The 25,240-nt window shown below is 38.7% G+C and overlaps 1 protein-coding gene across 1 annotated transcript in view; it reads right to left on the bottom strand.

Moving 5' to 3' along the window:
* LOC136876226 (uncharacterized) overlaps window positions 1–25,011 on the bottom strand; it is a 113,636-nt gene extending 88,625 nt beyond the window's left edge. Inside the window, exons 1-5 of the mRNA XM_067149996.2 lie at window positions 24,821–25,011; window positions 23,736–24,690; window positions 9,729–9,928; window positions 9,502–9,613; window positions 9,088–9,420 (exon numbers count right to left, since the gene is read on the bottom strand). Coding sequence (XP_067006097.2) covers window positions 9,088–9,420; window positions 9,502–9,613; window positions 9,729–9,928; window positions 23,736–24,602 — 1,512 coding nt within the window. The 5' untranslated portion in view covers window positions 24,603–24,690; window positions 24,821–25,011. The remainder of the gene's footprint in view (window positions 1–9,087; window positions 9,421–9,501; window positions 9,614–9,728; window positions 9,929–23,735; window positions 24,691–24,820) is intronic.
* Window positions 25,012–25,240: the final 229 nt, after the last annotated feature.

Raw genomic sequence — 25,240 nt, 5'->3', positions numbered from 1 at the left:
TACAGAGATGGAAGGAGCATTTCTCAGAGTTGCTCGATAAAGATATAGAACAGAATGGTAACCAACAAAAGGAACCAGTAGATGGTGACCCAAGAATAAATTTGCATCCTCGATCGTTCAGAAATAGAGACGTCAGGAGAGAGTGGGTTCGAACCCCACTGTCGGCAGCCCTGAAGATGGTTATCCGTGGTTTTCCATTTTCACACCAGGCAAATGCTGAGGCTGTACCTTAATTAAGGCCACAGATGCTTCCCTCCCACTCCTAGCCCTTTCCTGTCCATCGTCGCCGTAAGACCTATCTGTTATGAACATTAAAACAAGAATAATAGTTAACACCACCTTTCCAATACTTACCTTTCCTATATTTAGGAAATAAACATTACAACAGGCGTTGTAAGGTGGGACATGTTTCGCTTAACAGTCGTAAGCATCATCAGCTGAAAATAATCTTAGCCTAAAGTTAGGTCAGGGCCCTGAACCTAGTGTCCTTAACATATATGGTACCTATCTGTGTCGGTGCAACGCAAAGCAACTTGCAAAAAAAAAAAAAAAAATAGAGACGGCCTTGTAACAGATAAGAACTGAAGAAGCAAAAGCAGCTATTGAGACCTCGGCAAAATTATTGCAACCCCTGTTGGAAAGGATCTGGAATGAAGAAAAGCTACCAGCTGAATGGAAGAAAGGCCTGATTGTTAAGATACCAAAGAAAGGGGATATTACTAAGAGTGATAATTGGAGGAGAATTACATTGTTGTCAGTACCAAGAAGGTGCTTTCAAGGACATTTTAGAGTGGGCGAAGGATGTTATGGAATTGCACCTTGGAAGGGAACAGACTGGTTTTCGTAAACACCATAACTGTGTCGATCTCATAAACACTGTGAGAATTATCTTAGAACCAAGTACAGAATGGCAGAACACCCTCTACTTGACTTTCATTGATTTTGAGAAGGCCTTTGGCTCTGTAAATAGAAGAGTTATGTGGCAAACACTTGAAGAATATGGTATACCAGGAAGGATCCTGAAACTTATAAAGGATATGTATGAGGGTTGTAAATGTCAGTTTCAGCATATGGGAGATCTTACTGAGCCAATAGATGTGATCTCGGGAGTTTGACAGGGCTGTATTCTTTCTCCGACGCTTTTCCTACTTGTGTTGGATAGTGTGCTGAGGAGAGCGTATCGAGGTCTGAAAAGGGGGATCCAGTGGGGCCTACAAGATTGGTTAGAAGACCTTGTTTTTGCAGATCACATCTGCCTACTGGCTGAACGGTTCACAGATATGGAAGAGAAGATTAAGCGGTTGAAGAAGGAGGCAGAGGATGCCGGACTTAAATAAATATTAATAAGAGCAAGGGGATGAGGGTCAATTCCAAGATAGATGATAAAGAGATAGAACAAGCAGACTCCTTCGTACATCTTGGGAGTATGGTTACTACAACTGGAGGAAGAGAAGAAGACATTAAGAGTCATATCAGGAAAGCAAATGGTGCTCTTGTTTAATTGTATCCTATACAGAGAAACAACAACATTTCTAGAAAGACTAAGCTACGACTTTTTAACACAAATGTTGAGTCCGTTCTGCTTTACAGCTGTGAAATGTGGAAAGTTACCCAAGTCTTCGTGAATCACTGTCTAAGACATATCATCAACAGAAGATGGCCGGACGTTACTTCAATCGAAGACCTATGGGAAGAAACAAATCAGCAGCCAATTGAAATACAGATAAGGGAGAGGTAATGGTGTTGGATAGGACATACTTTAAGGAAGCCCGCTGGAGCCATTGAAAAGACAGCACTCGACTGGAACCCCCAAGATGCTAGAAAGCATGGACGTCCAAAGAAGACCTGGAAAAAGACGAACGAAGAGGAATGTCTAGCAGCGGGAAAAACTTGGAACGAAGTGAAGAGGTTAGCCAACAGTAGAAACAGATGGAAGTATTTCTCTGAAGCCCTATGCTCCAAGAGGAGCAACAGGAAATAAGTAAGTCCAGTCCTTCAACAGCAGGACAATACTTACAACAGCAAACATTAACACAGGTTCATTTACCCTCCCACTCACGTTAGCGGCTTTCCTCGCTGACTCACAGTGACCCTCCACCCACAGAAATACACCAACACACAGTACTCTCCGGTAGTACAAGTTTTCCGTTCCGTTGTCTCCAGCCCGCCTGCTCACTGGATTATTATTTATAAGTTTCATTTTCCATATTGATTGGATTCAATGTACAGACAAGAAAGGTGTTCCACCGATCAATACTTATTTATTGTGAATGGATTACTACACTAGTACCGGTTTCGGCCTTTCATGGCCATCATCAGCTAGTACATAACATTTATAGTCATTAGACAAAATTACAAAGATGTTACGTTAGATCATCTGGATGTCTAATGAAGAATGGAAGTAAAATATATTGCAGTATTGTTATGTTAAAATATCTGTGATTTGTCATTGGAAAGACAACGTGGCGTTTGTGGAAGCTAAAAAGAAGGTTTCTACCTTAAAAGCAGTTAATGACACAGCTTGCCGACAAATTTAACTTACATAATACAGGATTAATGTATGATTTCCCTACTTACTTTTTCAATACAAATATTTCAGTCATTTTTTCTTTATTTCTTTCTTTCGCTCGGCACACAGAATACGAATACGAACGAAAACATTCACAATGCTCAACTGCGACTCAAGACACTCGACTGTTTTTGCGCTGTTGCCAAACGCTCACATATGAACTGGGATCAAAATTGAACTTGATTAGTTGATCTTAGATCAGTGTTATACAACAGAACACCGGTCTGATCTCAGATCATTTTCTGAACTTAGACTAAAACTGATCTCCAGTCAGTGATGTTTATACAATCGGCCCTAAGGGGTCTAGGACATATTTTTAGGAGGCAAGGTCAGGATCTGTCCAGCAAACTGACGCTCCAGAGGTACAAAATGAGCTGGAGGACCTAAACTTTGGTGGTTCGAGTTGGTGGAGGAAGATCTGAAAGTAACAGGTATAAGGAAGACACAAGATTGTGACATAAAGAATGACATTTTAAAAGAGGCCACAATTCATAGTGGAATGTAGTAACAGAAGAAGTAGTGCAACCAATAAAACTTTGATAACATATGCTTCCTATTTTGGTTTTGTTATAGGATGAAGTTATGACTAGAATATTAAAAATTAACACATTGCTGACCGGATGCTTGAGCTTGTCACATACCCTGTGGACCGGACATCTTTCTACTAAGCATACTAGGGTGCACTCGATTATAAAACTGTACGTAAATATTAAACCAGTCAAGATTTTATCTTTAAAGTTGGTATGAGTACTCAACCAATGCCCCTAGTAGTACTTCAACATATCTAAGATAAGCAAGCAAATGCGTGTTAATTCAACAACACATCATTAATGTTTACATCGTTGTTGTCATCTGAGTCACTTGAATAAATAAACACACTATGTAAATTACGGCGTTTAGAGGCTTGAATATCACTTCCACCATCACTCTCACATTCAGTTTCCACTAATTCATTCATTATCACAATGTCCATTTGAACGATCATCGGCATATAATTCTTATCGTCGTCAGCTAACACCATATTCCGCGGGTGTTGTCATTGACTGAACCGGCAGAAAGAAAGTCGACGTTTTGAAACTAAATCAAAGAATAAAAGAGGCCGTGAATAAAAGGAACGTGGCAGATACACATCTACGATTTATTCTACTCAATGTGCAAGTTCGAAATAGTTCAATATATGATCAAGAGATGTCACAGGAAGACCGAAAACAATGTCGTGAATAAAACCGAGATTTCTCGGGGCCCGTCACCTACCGCTGGTGAGCGTACTACGAGATTTCTCGGGGCCCGCCACCCATGTGTTAACAATTTGTTAACGTGAGTAAAATAGTAATATAGTTCATCATGGTAGATGTTTTTATGTTGCTTATTGCAATTTATTTAAATGCCTTTTTGCCTACCTACTTGAACTGCTAATGCCTCGACTTTCAGACACTAGAGAAGACATTATATGTGGGATTCAGCAACTAACAGCCCAATACATTCTTTAATGTTAATAATAATGTTATTTGCTTTACATCCCACTAACTACTTTTACCGTTTTTGGAGGCGCTGAGGTTCAGGAATTTAGTCCCGCAGGAGTTCTTTTACGTGCCAGTAAATCTACCAACACGAGGCTAACATAACTGAGCACACTAAGCCAGGATCGAACACCTTCGAATACCACCAGACTAAGCCAGGATCAAACCTGCCAAGTTCGGGTCAGAAGGCCAGCGCCTCAACCGTCTGAGCCACACAGCCCGGCAATAGGCTACATTATTTTCAAAAACACGTGTGCCTTCACTGTCAATGGATGGTATACATGATATAACTGTAATGCTAATAGTATGCAGAGGCGTATTTCACATTTCCATAATTTGCAACACAATTCATTTGATCTACTTTTAATGCATAACCTCAAAATAGATTTGATGTATTGATTGTCAGAATCATGCTATATCTTTTGTGCCACGGACAAAGAGTACAAGTCATAAGTAGCTAGATTTCAGGACACAAGATTGAAGTTATAAAACAGAGACAGTATTAATTGTTGAGGGTATGAGTCCTACATCAACATATTTCAGAAAGTTGTATTTTCATTTTTTAATAACCATTTTCTTCTTCTAACTGTTGAAAATTAAATCAGCAACGTGCACTATGAGGACCCGATATAACATGACTTATACTCTTACTCCGTTTCACGAAAGATATATTAATTAAAATAGATAGATGTTCAATAACTGAACATGTAATCAAGTCATTGAAATTGTGAAATACTTTTGCTGAAGAAGAGAGTGGTATGTTCTCGAAACATGTACGAGTAATTAACATACATTAAATTGTTTTTTGATTAGTATTGACAAGGCGGATTCTTTATCTCCTGTTTATTCAGTACGGTAAGTTTTTCAATGTAACGGTTGCTTGTCAGTGTACCCAATGAGTGACCAAAATTGGGATCCAATGGTACTCCATATAACACAGGTGCTGGGCCAGTATGATGGTGATGGTGTATAATGCACTCAGCCAGCCATACACCATGGTGTCACCTAGCACAGATATCATCATCTTGTTGGTGCGACCAGAAGTGGGATTTGTTGGAGAAGGTTATGGTATGCCATTCATTCCATTCAAATGTTCTATGCACCATTACAAATGGAGGTACCTATGGTGAGCAGTCAGTGGCAGCTGCAGTAATGGGCACCGGGACAAGAAGCCCCACTGCTGCAGGCAGCGACGGGCCATGCATGTAAACATAGATCAATGTGCCACATTCCTTATTCCTGAACGATGGTGTGTGATGTGGCTCTACAGTCCATAACTGCTATGCGCACCAGATGCCTGTCCTGATGCTCAATGTAACAATATCATTGGCCTCCTGCTCGTCATTCAGCCTGTTCCTCCTTGATCCACTGATCCCATATCCACTTCACTGTAGTTGCATTATTCTTCTTACATTAGAACCAATTTCACAGTAGGATAATTCACAAACTCAATAGGCCACAATTCTCCTAAGATCAAAGGCGGAAAACTCTTTACGTGGTTGTCATGTTCTTCGACACAACATGTTAACTCCATGGCAGGGAAACACAATGGCACTAGCTCTAACTGGTTCTCTGACCTCTATTTATATCACAATAATGATTATTAAATTAATGTTGTATGGTCCACCTTTTTTAACACTATATTATGCAATATTATTGAATTACATTCCTAAACTAGGGACTAGTTTTGGCCTTGGCTGGCCATCTTCAGCCTTAATGTAATACATCTAATAACTAAACAAATGTAAAAACACACAATTAACATTAAAATCTGGGATGAACTAAGTGTAAAATCTGAAAAATAAATTACGCTCTAAATTCTTAGCATCTGGAGTATGCTCATCATCCAGACTCTTTCTTGTATTGATATTCATATAATTGTTAGTTCCATCACTATTAATCATTACAATTTCAATTGCAAAACGGGAACTGGTAAATGTTGTTTCTGTAGTCAGATCATCAATCATCAAATCTACTTGAGTGGTGTTAGCAGTATGCAAGCCACTAGATGCCACTGCAAATAACCACCAGCTGACGCAGAACTGCTAGACGGTGTTTCCACATCGACCAACGTCAATAAAACAAAATGTTCCTGAAGTGCTTGTTAAAAACATGCTGAAATGCTGTTGGACATTTTCAGGACGGCACATGAAGATATGGTTAAAACTGACACATTCTTAATTTGTGGCTGGTATACCATTTATCAGTGTCACCATTGGCACATGTGCTGTGCCTCTCAACTGAACAATTAATCACGTCATTGTTCTACCATACACTACACATTCTCTCCAATGTGTGGTCAATCAGGTGTATCCTTCTTAATGTTGTAATTTTAACAGTCAGCAGTGTATTTATCTATCTATAAATTTTGTAAAAACTCTTAACACTGGGACTGATAATCTCACTGTTTTGCTTCTTAAGAAACAGCAATCAATACCATCAATTTTAGAACTTACTACAGGATGCTGTACATGCATACCTTAAGATAATGTTTTCAACAGAGGTATTCTACAAACATTGACTTACAAACTTTGAAATAGAGTATACATGTTCAAGGTGCAGAGAGATTTTTCTCTAAAATAGTCAACAAGTTAACAGGATAACTCTTGAAAGATGTTTAGTACAGTAGGATTTTTATTGTATCTGTTACTAGGTTCAGTTCAGGAGAGACAGAACAAATTTCCAGTTTTTTGCATCCGTATCTTGAAGTATCTAAATTTATAATTTAGTGTCTTTGCTACATGTGAAAAAGTTCTACATCCAAACCTGGTGGATAGGTAGAATCCTCATATTTAAACAGGAAATAAAAGTTCTTTATTATATGCGATTGGAATATCAGCAATACATCATCATTTTCACCCAACACGGCAAAAGTTCAGTAATTGCAGCAGTTTTTCAATGCAGACATCTAGGCGCGAACGATCCATCATTTGTTTCTTTCTTGCCGACTTCTCGCAGTGGACGCGATCGTGTGGTGCACAAGGCTGCCAACTCCTGACCTTAACTCACTGCGGACCATGGACGGTGTAAGACGTTTAAGCTTGTTCCTATGCTGCGGGCCGTGGACGGCGTAAGACGTTTAATGTTCCGCGCGAAGCAATGCTGTTTATATTCGTCATCTATGCATTCTTACACCTTAGTCAGCGTTACTGGTTGTAGCAGGAAGTTGGTTGACCTTTTTGAGATAACTCTCGTGTTGAGTGGGCTCATGTTTATCTTAGCTGTATTAGCGGGAATATCTCAGCACTTCCTCGCGCGTCAAGACGGTACTTGAGATTCCAATGCAGTGCGTGTTGTTCTTACCGAGTGTAATGTAATGGCTTATAAAACAAAGTTTCTTACGGAGGATTAATTATTAGATATTGTTCACAATGATTATTCTGGTGATGAACTTATTCCTGAAATAGACTCAGATAGTGAAAGTGAGAGTGACGAGGAAATTCTGTTAGGCCTATAAAGAAAAGTGAAGTGCCTGGTACATATCATCGTAGTTATTGTCCACCCGTTCCACCCTTTACAGAGAATTCAGGTATAAACTTTCAAATAGAAAATAAGCAGGATATTTTGAGTTACATGAGTATTTTCATGAATGACGAATTTTATCACTATGTGTGTGAGCAGACCAATTTATATGCGAGTCAAGTGCGGTGCCCCTGCCTTTCACAAAGAATTCAATCATGCAATCGTGGAAACCGATTAGTCCAAAATCCTGATATAAAAATGTACTGGACCGAGGACGCTGTTTTTCATACTCGGATATTTTCTAATACAATGTTCCGAATACGCTTCCTTCGTATTCTTTCATTTCTTCATTTCGGTGACAGTAATCATTACGCCGAAAATACAGATAGGCTGTATAAAATTAGACGTATTTTGAAACCTGTGATACCAGATTCACACCCTAAATATTTACTAGAGGTAAGCACAAAGTATCATTTTTCTAACATTTATAGTTTATGAGTAATTGTAAATTGTATTAAGTGATGCACATCAAGAGGGCCGGGCATGGAAATGGCTGGTCCAGGCATTCAAGTGTCCCGCTCAGAAGCAGGTACTGAAATGTGTTAAGAACCAATGGTGCTTTGTTAGGTGTGGCGGCACTACTTTTGAACTTACCAACTAGCGCATTGGTTTAGACTGTGATCAAATAAAGGGGGTCTGGGGGCGTAAGCCCCGAGGTTAGGGCCATGAAGCAGCTATTAAGCCTCTAGCATTCCGTACGGTGATAGCAGTGATACGATCGACAGTCGTGAAGCTGAATTAATTCATCATGCCGGCTAGTGACAAAGTCACTAGTCTGGATTGGTTAGGTCCAGCTTGTGACAAAACATTGGTCTGGATTGGTTAGGTCCAGTTAGTGACAAAACAATTGGACTGTGATAAAGCAAAGGGAGTCGTTGAAAGGCAACGGTTAGGGCAGCAATGCGATTGTTAGGCCTCTAGCATTCCGTGCAGCGATAGTAGCACAGTCTATGTTGAACAATGATATAGCCGTTTGTTACGTCCAGCTCATGACAAACGAATAATATGTTCTGTATTTTACACTGTTTCATTACAGATTGCATTTGTTGTGTTTCATTGTGCATGGATTGGTAATTGAATGAATTTCACTTGCCTGGGTGAAATGACGTCATATCCGATTGTATTTCAGCCAATGGAAATGCTATAGCATGCTTAAGCAATGAATAATGGTGTGTGCTAAATTAAATTAGGTTATAAAAGAAAATGTAATTCTGGGGGATGGCGAGTGGGTCTATGGCTGTCGCAGTGAACGCATATACATTCTACTTAAGATTTGTACTAATTCAAATCCATTATAATGCTATAAAACTTATGCTGCACATATTGAATTTCTACTTAAAATAAAAGTCATGTGATAGTTTCTATAATAAAGCCTTTTAAACATAATTATGAATCGCACCTGTAAACAGACCGTTATTCTCCTATGTTCTTTGAAGCGTAAACTTTTCCCCGTAGTGAAAAACTGAAATCACTAACCTGATGATTATGCTGATTAGGTAACGGTCTTCTCCAAAATGGGACTGCACTCTGAAGTTGAACTGAATTGTTGCTGTAAGTTTCTTGTAGTGAACTTTGCTGCTGTAAAGATATACTATTCATTCCACCCACTGAAGGCAAAGACGTAACCACAGGTGGAGGAACAAAACTGGTAGGCTTCTTCTTTTTCCTTTTGGTGGCAGCAGCTGATGCTACTGGGTTATTGAACCGGCAATTGAACACTCCAGGTATACCACCATGATGGTATGGCAAATAACCATTATTGTATCGCTGGTAGCAGCTAGATGCAAGTTTTCCATTACAATGAGACCCCTATAAGAAAGAACAAGGAAAACATTAGATCAAAAATAAGAAAAATATCAACAACATTTTATTAATAGTAAAAAAATATACCTTTGAAATCGTGTTTTGATCATCTTTGCTGTTAACTATTCCCCCATCTCCAGATAAGCGAGTTGAATCACAGTTGTTATTATTAGGGCGCCCACCAGCTTCGTATCTCAATCTATCATAAAATATTCAACATTTAAAACCACAATAAACAAGTAATAATTGTACATGAAAGGCAACATAGCAGGGATATTAAGGAAAAAATAGATCACTTAGGTTGTAGTACACACCTACGAACATGAAAATACTGATAGTAGAGAACCATGAAGCAGATGCCAGTAGAGAATGAAACAAATACTACAATGGGAACAGCATTCCGATACCAAGGAGCCTCATCCCAGATTCCAACCAGCCAGGCTGTTACCAGCAATGCATTTTCCAGGAACATCACAACGTAGAATGTCACCATCTTCTGGCGAGGGTTTACTTCCTAGAGCAAGGAATTCACACAATAATGCATACACAAACCACAAGCAGAATATTTTATCTCTCAGATGATCCTTATTAGCATACAATGACTTCAACTAAAAAAAAGGAAATGATTCAATGAAAATAATATGAGAGTGGCTAAAAAAAGCTTAACAATAATTTTTATAATATACTCAAAAACAATAACAGAGAGCAAAACTTTTTTCCTCATTGATGAACATAATTTTTTTAATTTCCAAAATCTTAGGAATTTTCAGTACTTAATGAATAACTGTAACCGAGTTGGATATCCATCAGGCGGCACACATCCTCAAAAGAAAGAATAACCAACATCTGATAATCTCCAAGGGAATAAATAATTAATGCCTTAGGCCTAACCTTACAAATATAATCATCAATCTGCTTCTTCTGCTGAAATTGCAGTCATAAAAAAACACACATTACCTGTTGATATTAACATATGCAGACTAGCACAAGCAAGGAAGGCCTTTCTTAAGAAAAGAAATTTGCTCATTTCAAACATTGATATAGGAATTGGAAATATTTTTGAAGACTTTTGTTTGGAGTGTGGCTTTGTATGGAAATGAAACATGGACAATGATTAGCTCAGAAAGAAAGAGAAAGGAAGCTTTTGAAATGTGGTGTTATAGAAGAATGCTGAAGGTGAGATGAAGAGATTAAATCACAAATGAGGAGATACTGATTTGAATTGGTGAGAGATCGATTTGGCTAAATTTGAAGAGAAGAGAGAGAATGTTAGGACACATCTTAAGGCAACCAGGACTTGTCCAGTTGGTTTTTGAGGAAGTGTAGGCGGTAAGAACAGTAGGGGTGGACCAAGGTATGAATATGACAAGCAGATTAGAACAGATGTAAGATAATAATAAATAATAATGTTATTTGCTTTACGTCCCAGTAAATCTACCGACATGAGGCTGACGTATTTGAGCACCTTCAAATACCACCGGACTGAGCTAGGATCGAACCTACCAAGTTGGGGTCAGAAGGCCAGTGCCTCAACTGTCTGAGCAACTCAGCCCGGCACACAGATATAAGATGCAGCAGTCATGTAGAGATAAAAAGGTTAGCACAGGATAGGGTGGCATGGAAACTGCATCAAACCAGTCAATGGACTGATGACTCAAACAAACAAACAAACTTCATTTTATAGACCATCACCCACTTTATGTTAAGCGAGGATAACAACAATTCATCAGAACTGCATAGTAAAACATGTAATCTGAAACTCACATGCTCACAAGAGCTCATTCATTACATTAGAATCTTCATGGGCTCAATAAGTGCAGAATACCAATAAGGCAGCTCTTCCTCAGCTAGTAGGCCTATGTAGTGTTTAAAGAGGCAAGTATATCCGAAGCTCTGCAAAATATTTGAAATTTATGACCTTTAAGTTTTCATGTAATAGGATCCACTACAATTTGTTGCCATGAACTGGGTTTCTCGTTTAACACATTATAAGCCAAGAAGACACAAGTTTACGAAGCACTGCCAGATTTTGCGTTATTTTCCTTTCATTATAACCTGTTCCAGAATAAATTTCATCAGGAGATCCTCTGTCCTGACCATGTGTTGCACATCAACAATTTAGCAATGTGACAGAACTGACAGAAATTCATATATACATGTAAATTATTTCCAGTTCTGCCAGCTGTAGAGCACAATCTAGGTGCAACTGTACAAGTGCAAATTAATCTGAGAAACTGGGTGTTTTAAGTTGCTGACGTCCGTGGGTGGTGCTATGCGAGCAAGAATGATCAGGCAGCCACACTTATCTTCTTAGTTAGTTCTCCTGGCTACAATACATATGGAATCAAACTTTCATCTAAATAGCTTTTTAGAGACACAAGAACTACATAAGAGGCAGAATACCAAGATACAAAGTGTTCAGTGCTACATTCCATAATATATGTGGTTGCACAAATTATGTTCGTTGCAATATACAGAGGAGTCCAATGAAATGAACTCACTGTTTGATAGTTCATATCTTCTGATAAATTTGACTTGCAGGTACAATTTTTGCAATGAGAGAGAGTAATGTTATATGTTTGAAACGACTACCAGCAGCTTCTAAACAACGCCAATGCAGATCGAACAACAGCTGTCTGTGTATCTGCTCATTATTATTAATATTATTTTTATCATTATCATCATTGTATGGCATTTTCAAGCATAATGTGCAAAAGTATACAATGAACATATAAGTTAAAATAGAGAAATAATTAAACTAGAATGTCCAGCTTCGACAACTAGTCCACTGCACTTGGTGTCAATTCATGCAGAGCACTTTCACAATATCCCCACTTTTTCATCATATAACGGCAACTGCCATGGCCTGTTCCGAAACGGTTGAGTTTTGACCACTCACGCCGAGGAAGATCAAAACTTGGGACTTTCTTCGTTGGGTCTTTAATCAGAAAGGTGTTGGTGGGTGGACATTGTTCCCATCGCTGTCTCCATTCTGCTGTTACACTCAATTTTTCATGGGAGTGTAGATCAGTCCAGAGTGGATTCCGGGATTTTAACCTCATCACAGGAGGATCTCATAAGGCGTTGAACAAAAATGAGTTCCTGTGTGCTAAGGTCTTCTTGAGCAACTGTACTTTCACTGCCTTTCTCCTCAGATCTGGAGCAGCAATGTTTGCTAAAACAGGCAGCCACTGAGTAGGAGTGGACCTCACTTCTCCAGTAACAACTCTCATAGTTCCATTAAGCTGTACGTCAATCTTGCTCGAATGTACACTGTTTTCTCACACAGGAGCGGAGTACTCACCAGCAGAGTATGCTAGAGAAAGTGAAGCAGTGTGAAGGGTGTTTGCATCTGCACCCCAGTTTTGCCTGCTAGTTTATGCAGCAGGAAGGAACCTCCCCGAAGAGTGCTAGATAAGGCATTCGGACATTCCCTGGGCAACAGTGGTACACCGGCTGATTCTTCCTCGAAGGTGCAGCTACACAGCAACAAGCAGATGAAAGCAAAGTACTATGTGTATCCACTATAATGGCAGCACAAGACGCTACGATTTCTCCACATGAACATGAACAGGAGACCAGTAGACATAATTGTGGTGGAGAGTACCACTAAGTTTGAATTGGGCCTTGTCACACCACACAAATTTCCCTGCATATTCCTCATCCTCACGAACCATGTGCTCAAACCATTCACATCAGAGTCATGTGCTGCCATTACACCAGATACACGAACAGCTGTAATTCGGTCTACAGTTTGGTGCCATAGGCGTTGTTTAGAAGCTGTTAGTGGTCATTTCAAACATATAACATTACTCTCAGTGCCAAAAATTGTACCTGGAAGTCAAACTTGTCAGAAGATATGGACTATCAAACAGTGAGTACATTTTTTTGGACCCCTCTGTAAGAAGATGCACACGTGGTGCGTATTAACACTGAAAATGACAATCAAAACATTCAATACAAAAGTTGTAAACATTACAGCTGTGAATGTGTACAAACCACCACTAATCCAGTGGCCACCTCTCACCCAGCTATCTATGTGGGTGATCTCAATATCCACCGCATAATGCAGATATATACCACCAGCGATTAGAATAGTAATGTACTTGTAGAACAGATGGAGAACAGTTGTTTTTCAACACAAAATACTCAAAACCAACCTCTACACACTCTGAAATAGTCCTAGGAGACTTCCCATGCAGTCAACACCATCCAATCATATACGAAATAGGGATTCTGATCCCAGTGGTTCAATCCATCCATAGGCCAAGATGGACATTTCAGAAGACAAATTGTTAAATATTCTCTCAGGATCCAGATAAAGTAATAAGATGGACTCCAGCAACACCTGAAAATGATGACAGTTGTTGGTCTAATAATCTCAACTGCAAAGAAATGACGAGTCCAGAGGAAAAACCAGCCAACCCAACAGCATTCAGTTTTTAATGACAGCCATTTCAAACCTGAAACATTATAGCTTCTTCAGTTCTCATGGTTAATAAATGGGGTGGTGGTGGTGGTGGTGATTACTGTTGCTCAATAATGACCTGTTATGTGTTTGCTTAAGACGACAGAAGAGGAAGGGAATGAGTCATCATATCCAGTAGCCTGTGAGAGACCACATCAGTAGCTGAAGGTTAACACCACGTTGTACAGTTCCAGTATTTTCCTGTGCAGTGTATTGTATTGTTTGAGTGAGCGTGAAATGGCTTCAAAACGGAAGAAAGTGGTTGTTTCCATGGAGAAAAAGTTAGAAGCTATAAACAGGCTGGACAAAGGAGAACTCTTGAAGAATATTCATTGCTTTAGACTATGTCTAGGGACTTCAACTGTGTCTGATTGGAAGAAAAACCAAAAAGAAATTGAGGAATTCTGCTTTGAAATGATGATGAAAGGTAGTTTAGAGAATCGTGCCACAGTAAAGAAAGCTAGAAATGAATCTCTAGATGACGCATTAATCATGTGGTTTAGTAAAAAAAAAGAGAGCACTGTGTTCCAACTTCAGAGCCAAGTTTACAAGAAAAGGTGCTTAGTTTAAACAGCAAGCTAGCAAATGAAGATCCGAACTTAACAGCTAGTCAGGGTTGGTTCGAAAGGTGGAAAGCTTGTTATCGCATATGCTAGCTTGCAGTGACTTGAGAACGTTTCTCAGAGGATAAAGTCACTGCTGACAGTTTTGTAAAGGAATTTCAGGACATTATTTGCTCCGATAACTTAATGCCAGATCAGATATATAACACCGATGAATCTGGGCTGTTTTTTCGCATGATGCCAAATAAGACATTGCGTCTAAATTAGACGAATCAGCAACGGGTTATAAAAGAAGTAGAGATCGCATTACAATTATGGCATGCGCCAATGCAAATGAAGGATGTAAATTTCCTCTCCTGTTAATAGGGAAATTAAAAAATCCATGTGCTCTTAAAAATGTGAATTGATTTGCCTTGCCAGTTTCTTACTCACCTCAAAAGAATGCATGGATGGACAATGGAACTTTCGAAAACTAGTTCTAAGACGACTTCGTGCTGAACATAAGGTGGTTTTTAACGAAACAAGGTTTGCTACTAAGGCCATTTTGTTCATTGACAATGTGCTGCCACATCCAGGAGTAGAAGAGTTGGCCAGTGGTGATATCCAAGTGAAATTTCTGCCACCTAACGTAACAGTTCTGTTGCAACCGGTGGGCCAGGCTGTATTGGCAAACATCAAGCGGTTATACAGGAGGAAGCTGCTCAGCACACTGATTGAAAAAGAGGGGGAAAACAGTGTAATATTGGTATTGAAATTAATAAATATGAAAGACATTATTTATATGATCGCATCTGCATAGGATCAAGTTAGTGAAATTACAATTAAAAAATCTTGGAAACATCTATGGCCTTCTATCTGTACATCTACCACCGAGGTATGTGAAGTTGTGGACTCTTCTGAGTTCCTTGACACATTTGCACGCTTTCCCGGATGCCCGGGCGTAGATGAGAACGACGTAAATGTCTGGTTGCAAAATGACTGTAATTCAGGCTACAGCATAATGGCAGATGAAGAAATTATTGCCTCTTTTTCCTCGGCAGGTAATGACGAGTTATGGTGAATTAAAAAATGAAACTATCATGAGAAACGACGACTCATGGAGAGGCAACAATGCAGCTGGACAAACTGATGGCCTATTTAGAATCCCAGACTGAAACCACACCGGCAGAACTGATGTTAGTAAAATGTCTTTGTGATCATGCTGCGCGCAAACGCTATTAAGTGTAAAACAGAAAAATCTCACACATTATTTTAGTGCATAAAACAGAGTCGTAAATGTAAGAAAAGTGTTCTTATATTGTTTTGTACAAATCAAAAAAGGTATTAGTGCAAAACTTATGTTAATAGATTATATAACACATACTGTATTTGTTTTTTAGAATTTCCGGATCAACCAGATCAGTTCCGGTCCCACTTAATACAGAAAAACGATGTTCTTGTGTACTGTGAGGAAAAAACAAGCTAACTGTAAAGTTCACAATAATGAAATCCTTGACCGTCCATATATACTAACACTTTCCGAAGTACACAAAGTAAATTTCTATTACATTAAGGACTACTGATTTTACGGCCCCATGAAAATAGTGAAAACCAAGAATTTCCGTAACTGCAAACTGTTTTGCATTCACCATCATTTTATTCACAGGACTACAAAAGTCGATACTTCAGTCCTTGAAATTTTATTTCTTTGTACTATTTTATGGTTGTTGTAGTAAGCCAAGAATTCATCACCACAAAATGAGGGTCAACCAATTTATCAATTGGACACAAAAATTCACTCTGCTGTACATCAATGAAATGACTTGCTTTTACTCTTTTATCTGAGAATATTTACAGTACTCAAAAAAGCTATCACAATAAACTGAAAACCCATTGATCAATTTTTCCCCTTAGACTCTTCAAGTGTATACCACAGGGATAGAGCAAGGAATATATTTCAGAATGGAACAACAAATGCAAAGAACTTTCGGAATCCTATAAGGAGAAATGATCCAGATTTAGCTTGTGACCTGTTACTAAAACTGACTGTAGCACAAAAAGAAAATTTTAAGAAAAACAAGTCAACAGTCATGGAGCTTACTGAATAAATCTGGAGGATGTAGTCCACCAATTTGGAAATATCACTCAGTATCATCATATCAAGTAGCCAGTAAAATTGTCTCGCTGTCTACAGCCCCAAGAGACAAAAATCAGACAAAAAGGGTGAAAAAGGAACTTTGTAAGTAACACGTTATGACACAGAATTATCTCAAGAGTTCACAATGGGGGAACTAGAAACAGCTCTCACGGACCTGAAGACAGGCAAGGTGCCTGGTATTGATAGAATACCTGTAAAAATTGAATTTCTAATACGATGTGGAAAGGGACTAGAACATAGCTTATCAAGTTTTATGCCTGCCAAAATCTTTCAAAATTAACTAAGTAATTGCTGTCCTACAACCAAACAAATTTCCAGATAAAGTAAAGAGTTTCCAATAGCACAACTCATTTGTTGCTATAAACTTGTGAAAGACTTCTAATAAATAAGATAGGCCCAAGAATTTTAGCAAACATCCCGGCTGGTTTCAGACCTAACAGAAGCTGTACAGACCAGGTTGTAAGTCTAACTACATGCATCTAAGCAGGATTTCAAAAAACAAGTTTCCATCAACCTGACTGCTGCTTACGAGATGGCATTGAAAGAGGGACTTCTGTGTAAATTGTTGTAACACATCCCCTCCCAAACTACTTTGAGAGTGACCCATAACATGCTTGCAGACAGGCACTTTCGAGTAATCGAGGGTAGTCTCATAAACAAACAAGGAAACACAAATAATAGCCCACCTCAAAGATTGGTACTATCCCCTGTACATTTCAACCTTTATTTCTGACTCATCTGAAACCAGCGCAAAGACGTTCAGATATGCTGTTGGCCCTGGCTGTTCAACAAACAGTTCAAAATTGCTGAGAACACACTAATTGATTACTTTTTTTCAATTTGTTCTACGTCACACCAACACAGATACGTTCTTATGGCGATGGGAGAGGAGAAGGCTAGGAGTGGGAAGGAAGTAACCATGGCCTTAATTAAGGCATTTGCTTGGTGTGAAAGTTGAAAACCACGGAAAACCATCTTTAGGGCTGTCGACGGTAGGATTCAAACCCGTCATCTCCCAAATGCAAACTCACAGTTACGCAATCCTAACTGCTCAGCCAACTCACTCATAAACAAATAAATAAATAAATAAATAAATAAATAACTGAGGAACTGAGTTCAATAAAGTGTAGGCTATTTTGTCATGATGGCTACTAATAGCAGTAAGAGTAGAGAAATTTTACTTTACATATGTTTTACAAATGACCTGAGACATTGGAACAATAAGATGCTTATACCTGCAATGTAAATTCACTCTATCTTTTGATGTCTTGCAGTTTACCATACCAGTAGATCTGTATAAAAGGAGTGTAGCATTCTATAAACCTCCAGAATCTGAAAGCGACTAAATTAAAAAGGAACCAGCTGATAACCAGTATATCTGTGGTTTAATAGGATGATCATGCCAGATGAGTTAATGTATGTTGCTTCAAGTTTGTATTTGGTATAGTTACAATTTTCTTTTTTAATGTATGTGCCATATCTTGATGAATGCAGTACTTTTGCATCTGCATCTTGGCAAAGGGCAAGAGCAAAAGGTAGCTTCTACCAAAGTACCACTCTCATCCTTTTCTATGACAGCATGGAAGCTGTTGAGGTATGGATAGTGATGAGTAATGACATTCAGAGCACGGCTAGTCTGAGTATAACAAAGCTGTTACTCCTTGGACCCATCTTGTTGCAATAGCATCTTCTCCCAGCGAGTTTTTGTTGTTTCCTAAAACCGCATAACCCCTAGTGGTGCTATCTGATGGCCTAACAGACAATAAAAAGAAATATCAGCAATGTTTCTTTAGGTTGGGAAGACAATTCCATGTGCTTTGCTAGTGCTGATGACGATCATATGTCCTCAGCCAGTGCGTGCAGGCAATATGATATCATTTAGGCTGCTTATGTGTCAATTTTGACAATCTTGTTTACTCTACATAATTGCCGATAAACCAGAATTCTACTGGGTGACCTATTGCCGAGTCTAGAATAAATCTTGTTGGGTAAACATTGAATGCTTCCACAGATTCTTTCATATGCCAACGCTGTATAACATGAAGTGCTAACCAGATCCAGATGGTTTTCTGGCCTTCAAAAATCTGACTGCCTCTGTTAAGACTGAACCCACGATCTTGGGATTTACAGACTGAAAATCTATCACTGATCCACATAGGGATGTTTGCTTGTGACGACTTCATTGTTTTAAAATATCAGTAGTTCTTCAAAACAAAACTTAGTGTTATATTTCTTTTCTTTTTTTATCACGGTATTCTCAAAAGTGACAAATATTCTCTGCAACTAACTTAATAGCTGTACTTTCTTACCTGTGTTTATCCATTATCATACAGCTCTCCCTGCATGCACAGTCACTCAAAAAAAGAAAGAAAAGGATGTAAGCTGTATAAGCGATTGTATAAGTTCCTCGTAGGTACAGACTTCTCAGAAACAACTGAACTAATATATACAAGGGCAATAAACAGTAGTGGCAATGTAGTCCAGACATGCACAGATCGGGCATGCATAAAGAGGATATGGGAGCTGTCACGTGGCACTGCTGTCGATGTGTAGTGTGCATTTAACGGGCATACAATTGGGAGTGTTCTGCTGTGTGGCATTGAAGTGAAGAGTGTCGATTTCACTGCTCTAGAGCATATTTTCAGAAGTGATCAGCATTCATATATTAAAATCGAGGTTCTCCATGGCAAAAATGCATCAGAATGTTATCGAGGATTATGCAAAGCCTGTGGCAAGAAGGCATTACATGACGGTTGTACGATGGGTGAAGGCGTTTTGTGTGGTTCAAAAAGAGTGTGCTGATTTGCACCGTATAGGTCGGTTGTCCATTCCTCAAGATCAGATTGACATCATGAGTGGTCTCATTTCCATAGACCATCAATGGACTGTCTGGGAATTATCAGTAGAGGTTGGTCAGTCATCAAACGGAGTGGCACATACTGACGAAATATCTTAACATGAGGAAAATTGTGTCCCATTGGGCTCCACATCAACTTACTGATGTACCGAAATGGCACCAATATACAATGACTGGCATCACCTGGACAAATACTGCAATGAAGAAGACACATTTCTGCAGCGTTTTGTCGCCATTGATGAGACGTGGGTATGAGCCTACAAAATTGAATTAAAGCGTCAATCGAATTAATGGCTTCACTCAAGTTACCCACGTCTGCATAAATTTCAACAAGAACCCAGCTGGGTGAAGCTTATGCTGATTGTGGCATACGACTATGAGGGTGTTATTCTTACGCATGCTGTGCCTGAGGGACAAACCGTCAACAGTGACTACTATTGCCAATTTCTGGAGTGACATCTGCGTCTGGCTCTGGGGCACAAACCTCCACATTTATAATGAGACGATCGCCCAATCATGTTGTATAACATGAAACAATGTCAAGCTCTTACTGCAACAGTGGCATTGGGAGGTCTTGGAACACCCTCCGTACTCACCAGATACGAGTCCTTGTGACTTCTATCTCTTTCTGAAGTTGAAGGAACCCTTCTGAGGCCGCAGACTACCTGACATGGATCTGTACTCCGAACAGTAGGGCAATCAATTGCTGTCATCAACAGGTCCCGAATGGCTTCCCAACATTTGGCAAAAGGTGACAGACTTTGTGGGTGACTACACTGAAGGAATGCAATGCAATTGTACTTGTTAGTTCATTAAATATTGCGTTCTTTCAATATTACCACTACTTTATTTACAGCCCTTGTACAATGCTTGTTGTGCGTATCCACAGGATTTGTACCTACAGAGGACATGAATTATATTTCAAAAATCATTAAAAATAAATCTGATAAATATTAAATACGAGGAACATACAATACCATGTACTCATTGGTTTTTTGAGTGACTATACACGTGTTTAGAGCTGACTATGTCAATTGTCCAGATATTTACTTTCATCTGCTGCTCTCTAGAAGCAGCTTTACTGGCAGTAGAAGGAAAACAAATGACAGAAGCAGTAAACAAACTAGCTCAGTAGGATTAAACTCTTAGATGGTGGATACCACTGACATTTAACACATCTCAACCTTAAGTGTACAAACCCTCCTCTGAATAAAGTCCACCGCCTTATGGTTCACTTTGCTCAACATGAACAGTAGAAGTACATCTAAAATAGGTTAAAAGACCCCCCCCCTTTTTTTTTTTTTCAATTTACTTTACGCAGCTCCGACACAGGTCCTATGGTGACCATGTGTTAGGAAAGGCTAGGAGTGGGAAGGAAGCGATTGTGGCCTTAATTAAGGTACAGCCTCAGTATATAACTGGTGTGAAAATGGAAAACCATTTTTAGGGCTGCCTATATTGGGGTTCGAACCCACTATCTCCCGAATGCAAGCTGACAGCTATGTGACCCAGACTGTGCAGCCAATCATTCGGTGACCATAAATTAATATATACACAAACGAGCGAAGTCTGATCCCTTATGCCTCCATAGTCTTGACATGCGTTACTCAGCATTCGTTACGACACCCACCCATGGCACCCACCATCAGTGAGTTTTGCCACTCAATTCTCATGCCAAAAATAATAATTGTTTCAGTCATCAGTCCATAGACTGGTTTGCTCTCCACATCACCCTATCCTGTGCCTATCTTTTCATTTCTACATAACTACCACATCCTACATCTGCACTAATCTGCTAGTCATATTCATTACTTGGTCTACCCCAACAGTTCTTACCACCTACACTTTCCTCAGAAACTAAATGAACAAGTTCTGGGTTCTTAAGATGTGTGCTATCATTTCACCTTTTCTCCTCGTCAAATTTAGCCAAATCGATCTTTCTCACCAATTCGATTCAGAATCTCTTCATCCGCGATTTCATCTATTTATCTCACCTTCAGCGTTCTCCTATAACACTACATTTCAAAAGCTTCTATTCTTTCTCTTTCTGAGATAGTTATCGTCTATGTTTCAGACACATACAATGCCAAGCTCCAGATGAAAGTCTTCAAAAACATCTTTCTAATTTCCTATATCAATGTTCTAAGTGAGCAAATTTATTTTCCTACGAAAGGCCTTCCTTGTTTCCGATAGTCTGGAGTTTGTGTCCTAAATTTTTTCATCGTTATTTATTTTACTACTAAAGTAAAAACATTCATTTACTCCTTTAAGACTTCACCTCCTAATCTAATATTTCTTGCATCACCTGACATCGTTTCATTGCACTCCAAAACTTTTGTTTTGGAATTATTTTTATCTAGCACTCCTTCCCCAAGACTGTCTCCATACAATGCAGCAGTTATGTAGAAATGAAAAGGTTAGCACAGGATAGGGTGGCATGGAGTGCTGCATCAAACCTGTCCATGGACTGATGACTCAAACAACACCACCACTTCCCCTTCCTATTATTACTAGTATTATGACTCTTAGTGTCTAACAAATTTGTAACCTGGCCTTAATTGTTTAATTAAACCATGCATCTTGGTAGGAGTGCTATTTACCAACTGATGAACCCAACTTAGCACACCGGGGCGAAACGCTGGCAACCAGGAATGAGTTAACCGGAAAATTCATAAGGATCTGGAATGGAATGATTAAGTATTTAATTGTAATTGTGTTTATTTTGTATCGCATCTGTTCCTAGTATTTAGTTTTTGCAGAATTAGTATGTCTTACTTTTAATTTTTTATTTTTAAATTTGATTATTGAAATTGATTCAGTGTAAGAGAGGGCAGTGAGCCCTAACTTCACCATGAATGAAAGTCAAGAATAAATAAATATTTATAAAATTACAAACCTTAAAGTCAATTTACAGCCTGGGTTTAATTGGGCATTTTGTCTTATTTATCCTACCAAAACAGGTGGGAATACAAGGGGAATGGTCAAAAACCAACCATATTCTAAACAGGCTTGTCCAGCGTTCAGATCTCACCAGTTCGCTTGCAGTCACCTACCACCACAGGTAGTGCCATACAGAGAATAACTTTGCAGAAGGTCAGCTGCAAAGATCTCGTACTTACACATTTCTTTTCTTTACTTTTTTGGGTTCTGCACTTATAGAAGCTTTAAATAACACGTAAATTATACATATATTAAGTACATGAGAAACAACTGATTTTTGTAATAGTAGTCTTACTTAGTGGGTGCTCACATTCTGTGCTTATATATGTATACTAGCATACAGTCAATGTTTTCTATTTGAAATTCTTTCCATACTGGGAACAAGGATCCATGAAATCACTGGTCACACACAGTGGCAGAGATTGTCATCTGGCAGAGATCTTTATACTTGTACTTGATGAGCTTTAAAGCTGAAAAAGTACCTTCACGTAAGTAGAGCAACCCATGAAGAGCACTTCTATCACATCCTTAGGATACACATGCCGAGGGTATTTGTTGGAAAACTCTTACAAAATAAGAGAGAGCCGTTGAAGCTATCCTTCAGTGTGCATGAAGTTATATGGAACGTTTTCAGCTGGCACAGAAAAATGTTCAACAAATAAATCACTGGTGGAGTTGAGCTGTGCAAAGTCAATAAACCAGGTGAAAAATTTGTTTAAAACGTCTAGTTTTTTACTATAACTGTGTTCTGTGGAATGTTTCTTAAACTTAATACAGAAGGACAAATAAAAAACATTTATCATTTCCCACTCCTGTTTGAAGATTGATGACTCTCCACTTCTCATTTTCATTTCAAGATTTGCCACAGTTGAAATGCTACCATCAACCATAGGCTAAATGTTTCACCTTATCACACAAGTGTAGAGTAAATGCCAGATAAGCATGGGGGAAAAAGAATGATCAGTGAAACTCTTGCATTCGGCTAGAGCATTGTTGCATCAGAGTACTAATATTGCTCGACTTTCATGACTAGGTATCAGACAGCATCTCAGTTGGTCTCAGAAAGCCAAGTGAACCCTGTTCCAAATCTCAGCCCAGAATTAATATCCTTGGATAGGCCAGATATCAAATCTGGGGCCTCCAGATAAGAGATAGCCACGCAACCTTACATCATAGAGTTAACAGTCCTTCATAGTTTAATCCAATAATGTAAAATATCAAAAGACAAGTTATTCATTCAAAGTATCATCAGATAACTTATGAAATAATCACATGAATAAAACCTGTAAAATGACAACATATGCAATTATTTAAAAGAGAAATATAACTGTTAAATCCAAGATTTAAAATACGTACCTGCAAGTTAATGTATGAAAAAACATAAATAATGGCAATTAAAGCTGAGAATGCTGCTTTCCGCCTGCGTGAAATTCTTTCCCCATGAAATACATTCTTTGGTGATATGAGCCAAAGAAACATTGATATCCAATGCAAACCAATAACAAGGAATACCCAGTGTCCATACAAGGTGGCATAAACTGTAAGAGCTGTGACTCGAGAAGAGACTGTTCCTAAACGCCACAAAAACTGGAATATAACACCTAGCCATGTTAGCACTAAACGATGAACATTCTGTAGGCGTACATTCTTACTAAATGAAGCAAGTGCCCAACAAACACTAAAAAGAGAAAGTACAGTAGAAACAATATTCAAGTCACTGAATTCCTTTGGTGAAGTTTCTTGCCATAGAAGGTACAGTTGGACTAGTAACATAGGAGCTGCCTCACAAAATGCATGAAATAACCTCAGCATACACAAATCTCTCACTTCATGCTTTACAAATCGTAGGTCCACAGGAATGAAAAGCTTGAAATACCTCCACAAAACACCACACTGCACAATATGTAACAAACCTACAAGCCATTGCACACACTTCTTATGACCACTTTGAGAACTTGAAGTGATGGTATCTTCACTTTTCGACTTTTCTCTCGAATGTCGGCGTGTTTCACAAGCACGGATGTACCACTTTAGTGATATTACTTGACTAATAACGAGAGAAGTAGCAACGAATGTAAGTGAAACTGCAAACCATACATGACGGCCTCGTTCAAATAATGCGTAACCCATTACAACATCAAATACGACATCACAGAAATATGAGGCAAGAGATATTATGTTAAACAGAACATCACATAAGGGTAAAAATTCGTGGTGAGCCATAATGTCCTTGGCTGAATACCCTCATGGATATGCGACATTCTTATTCAACATCTCCAGCTATTCTCTCGTTTAAGAAATATTCAACGACCTGAAAAAGAAAACGAACAATTAACACAAAGAAGAATTATTATCTTGTGTCAACTACAAGACTCTAACCCAAAATATGTTCAAGTCATGCTTATGCCCTGTAATACAATTACCACAAATATTTACTATACCTCTTTCGTCCCACTATCAGAGGTATGCAAGGAATTTCCGCAATATATCCTGACTGATGAGATTTGTTTCTAGCATAACATATAACTGATAAGGACAAATAATTTCTCCATAATACGAGTATCTTTTTAAAGCTATACATAATATATTTTCAGAGAAATCAATAAAAACATGCAAACTGACACCACATAATAATCACATAAACGCCATTGCCAGAGGTGCACATATACCCGACATCTTTCGGGAAATATGTCAACTATTTGTCAAGTGGACTTTCAATGGATTCACGAACCTGTGGGTAGATAGCAATGCTGCTGCTATTACATTTTTTGCTGGTTGACAAGACCATTGGGGCGTCATGTCAATATTGTCAGCAGATTCGAGTCCCGTTGGTCAAATAAGTTTCCACCATCAAAATGTTT

The sequence above is a fragment of the Anabrus simplex genome, chromosome 6 (assembly GCF_040414725.1).
Source record: "Anabrus simplex isolate iqAnaSimp1 chromosome 6, ASM4041472v1, whole genome shotgun sequence".
NCBI lineage: Eukaryota > Metazoa > Arthropoda > Insecta > Orthoptera > Tettigoniidae > Anabrus > Anabrus simplex.
This window is presented reverse-complemented; position numbering and strand designations above follow the sequence as displayed.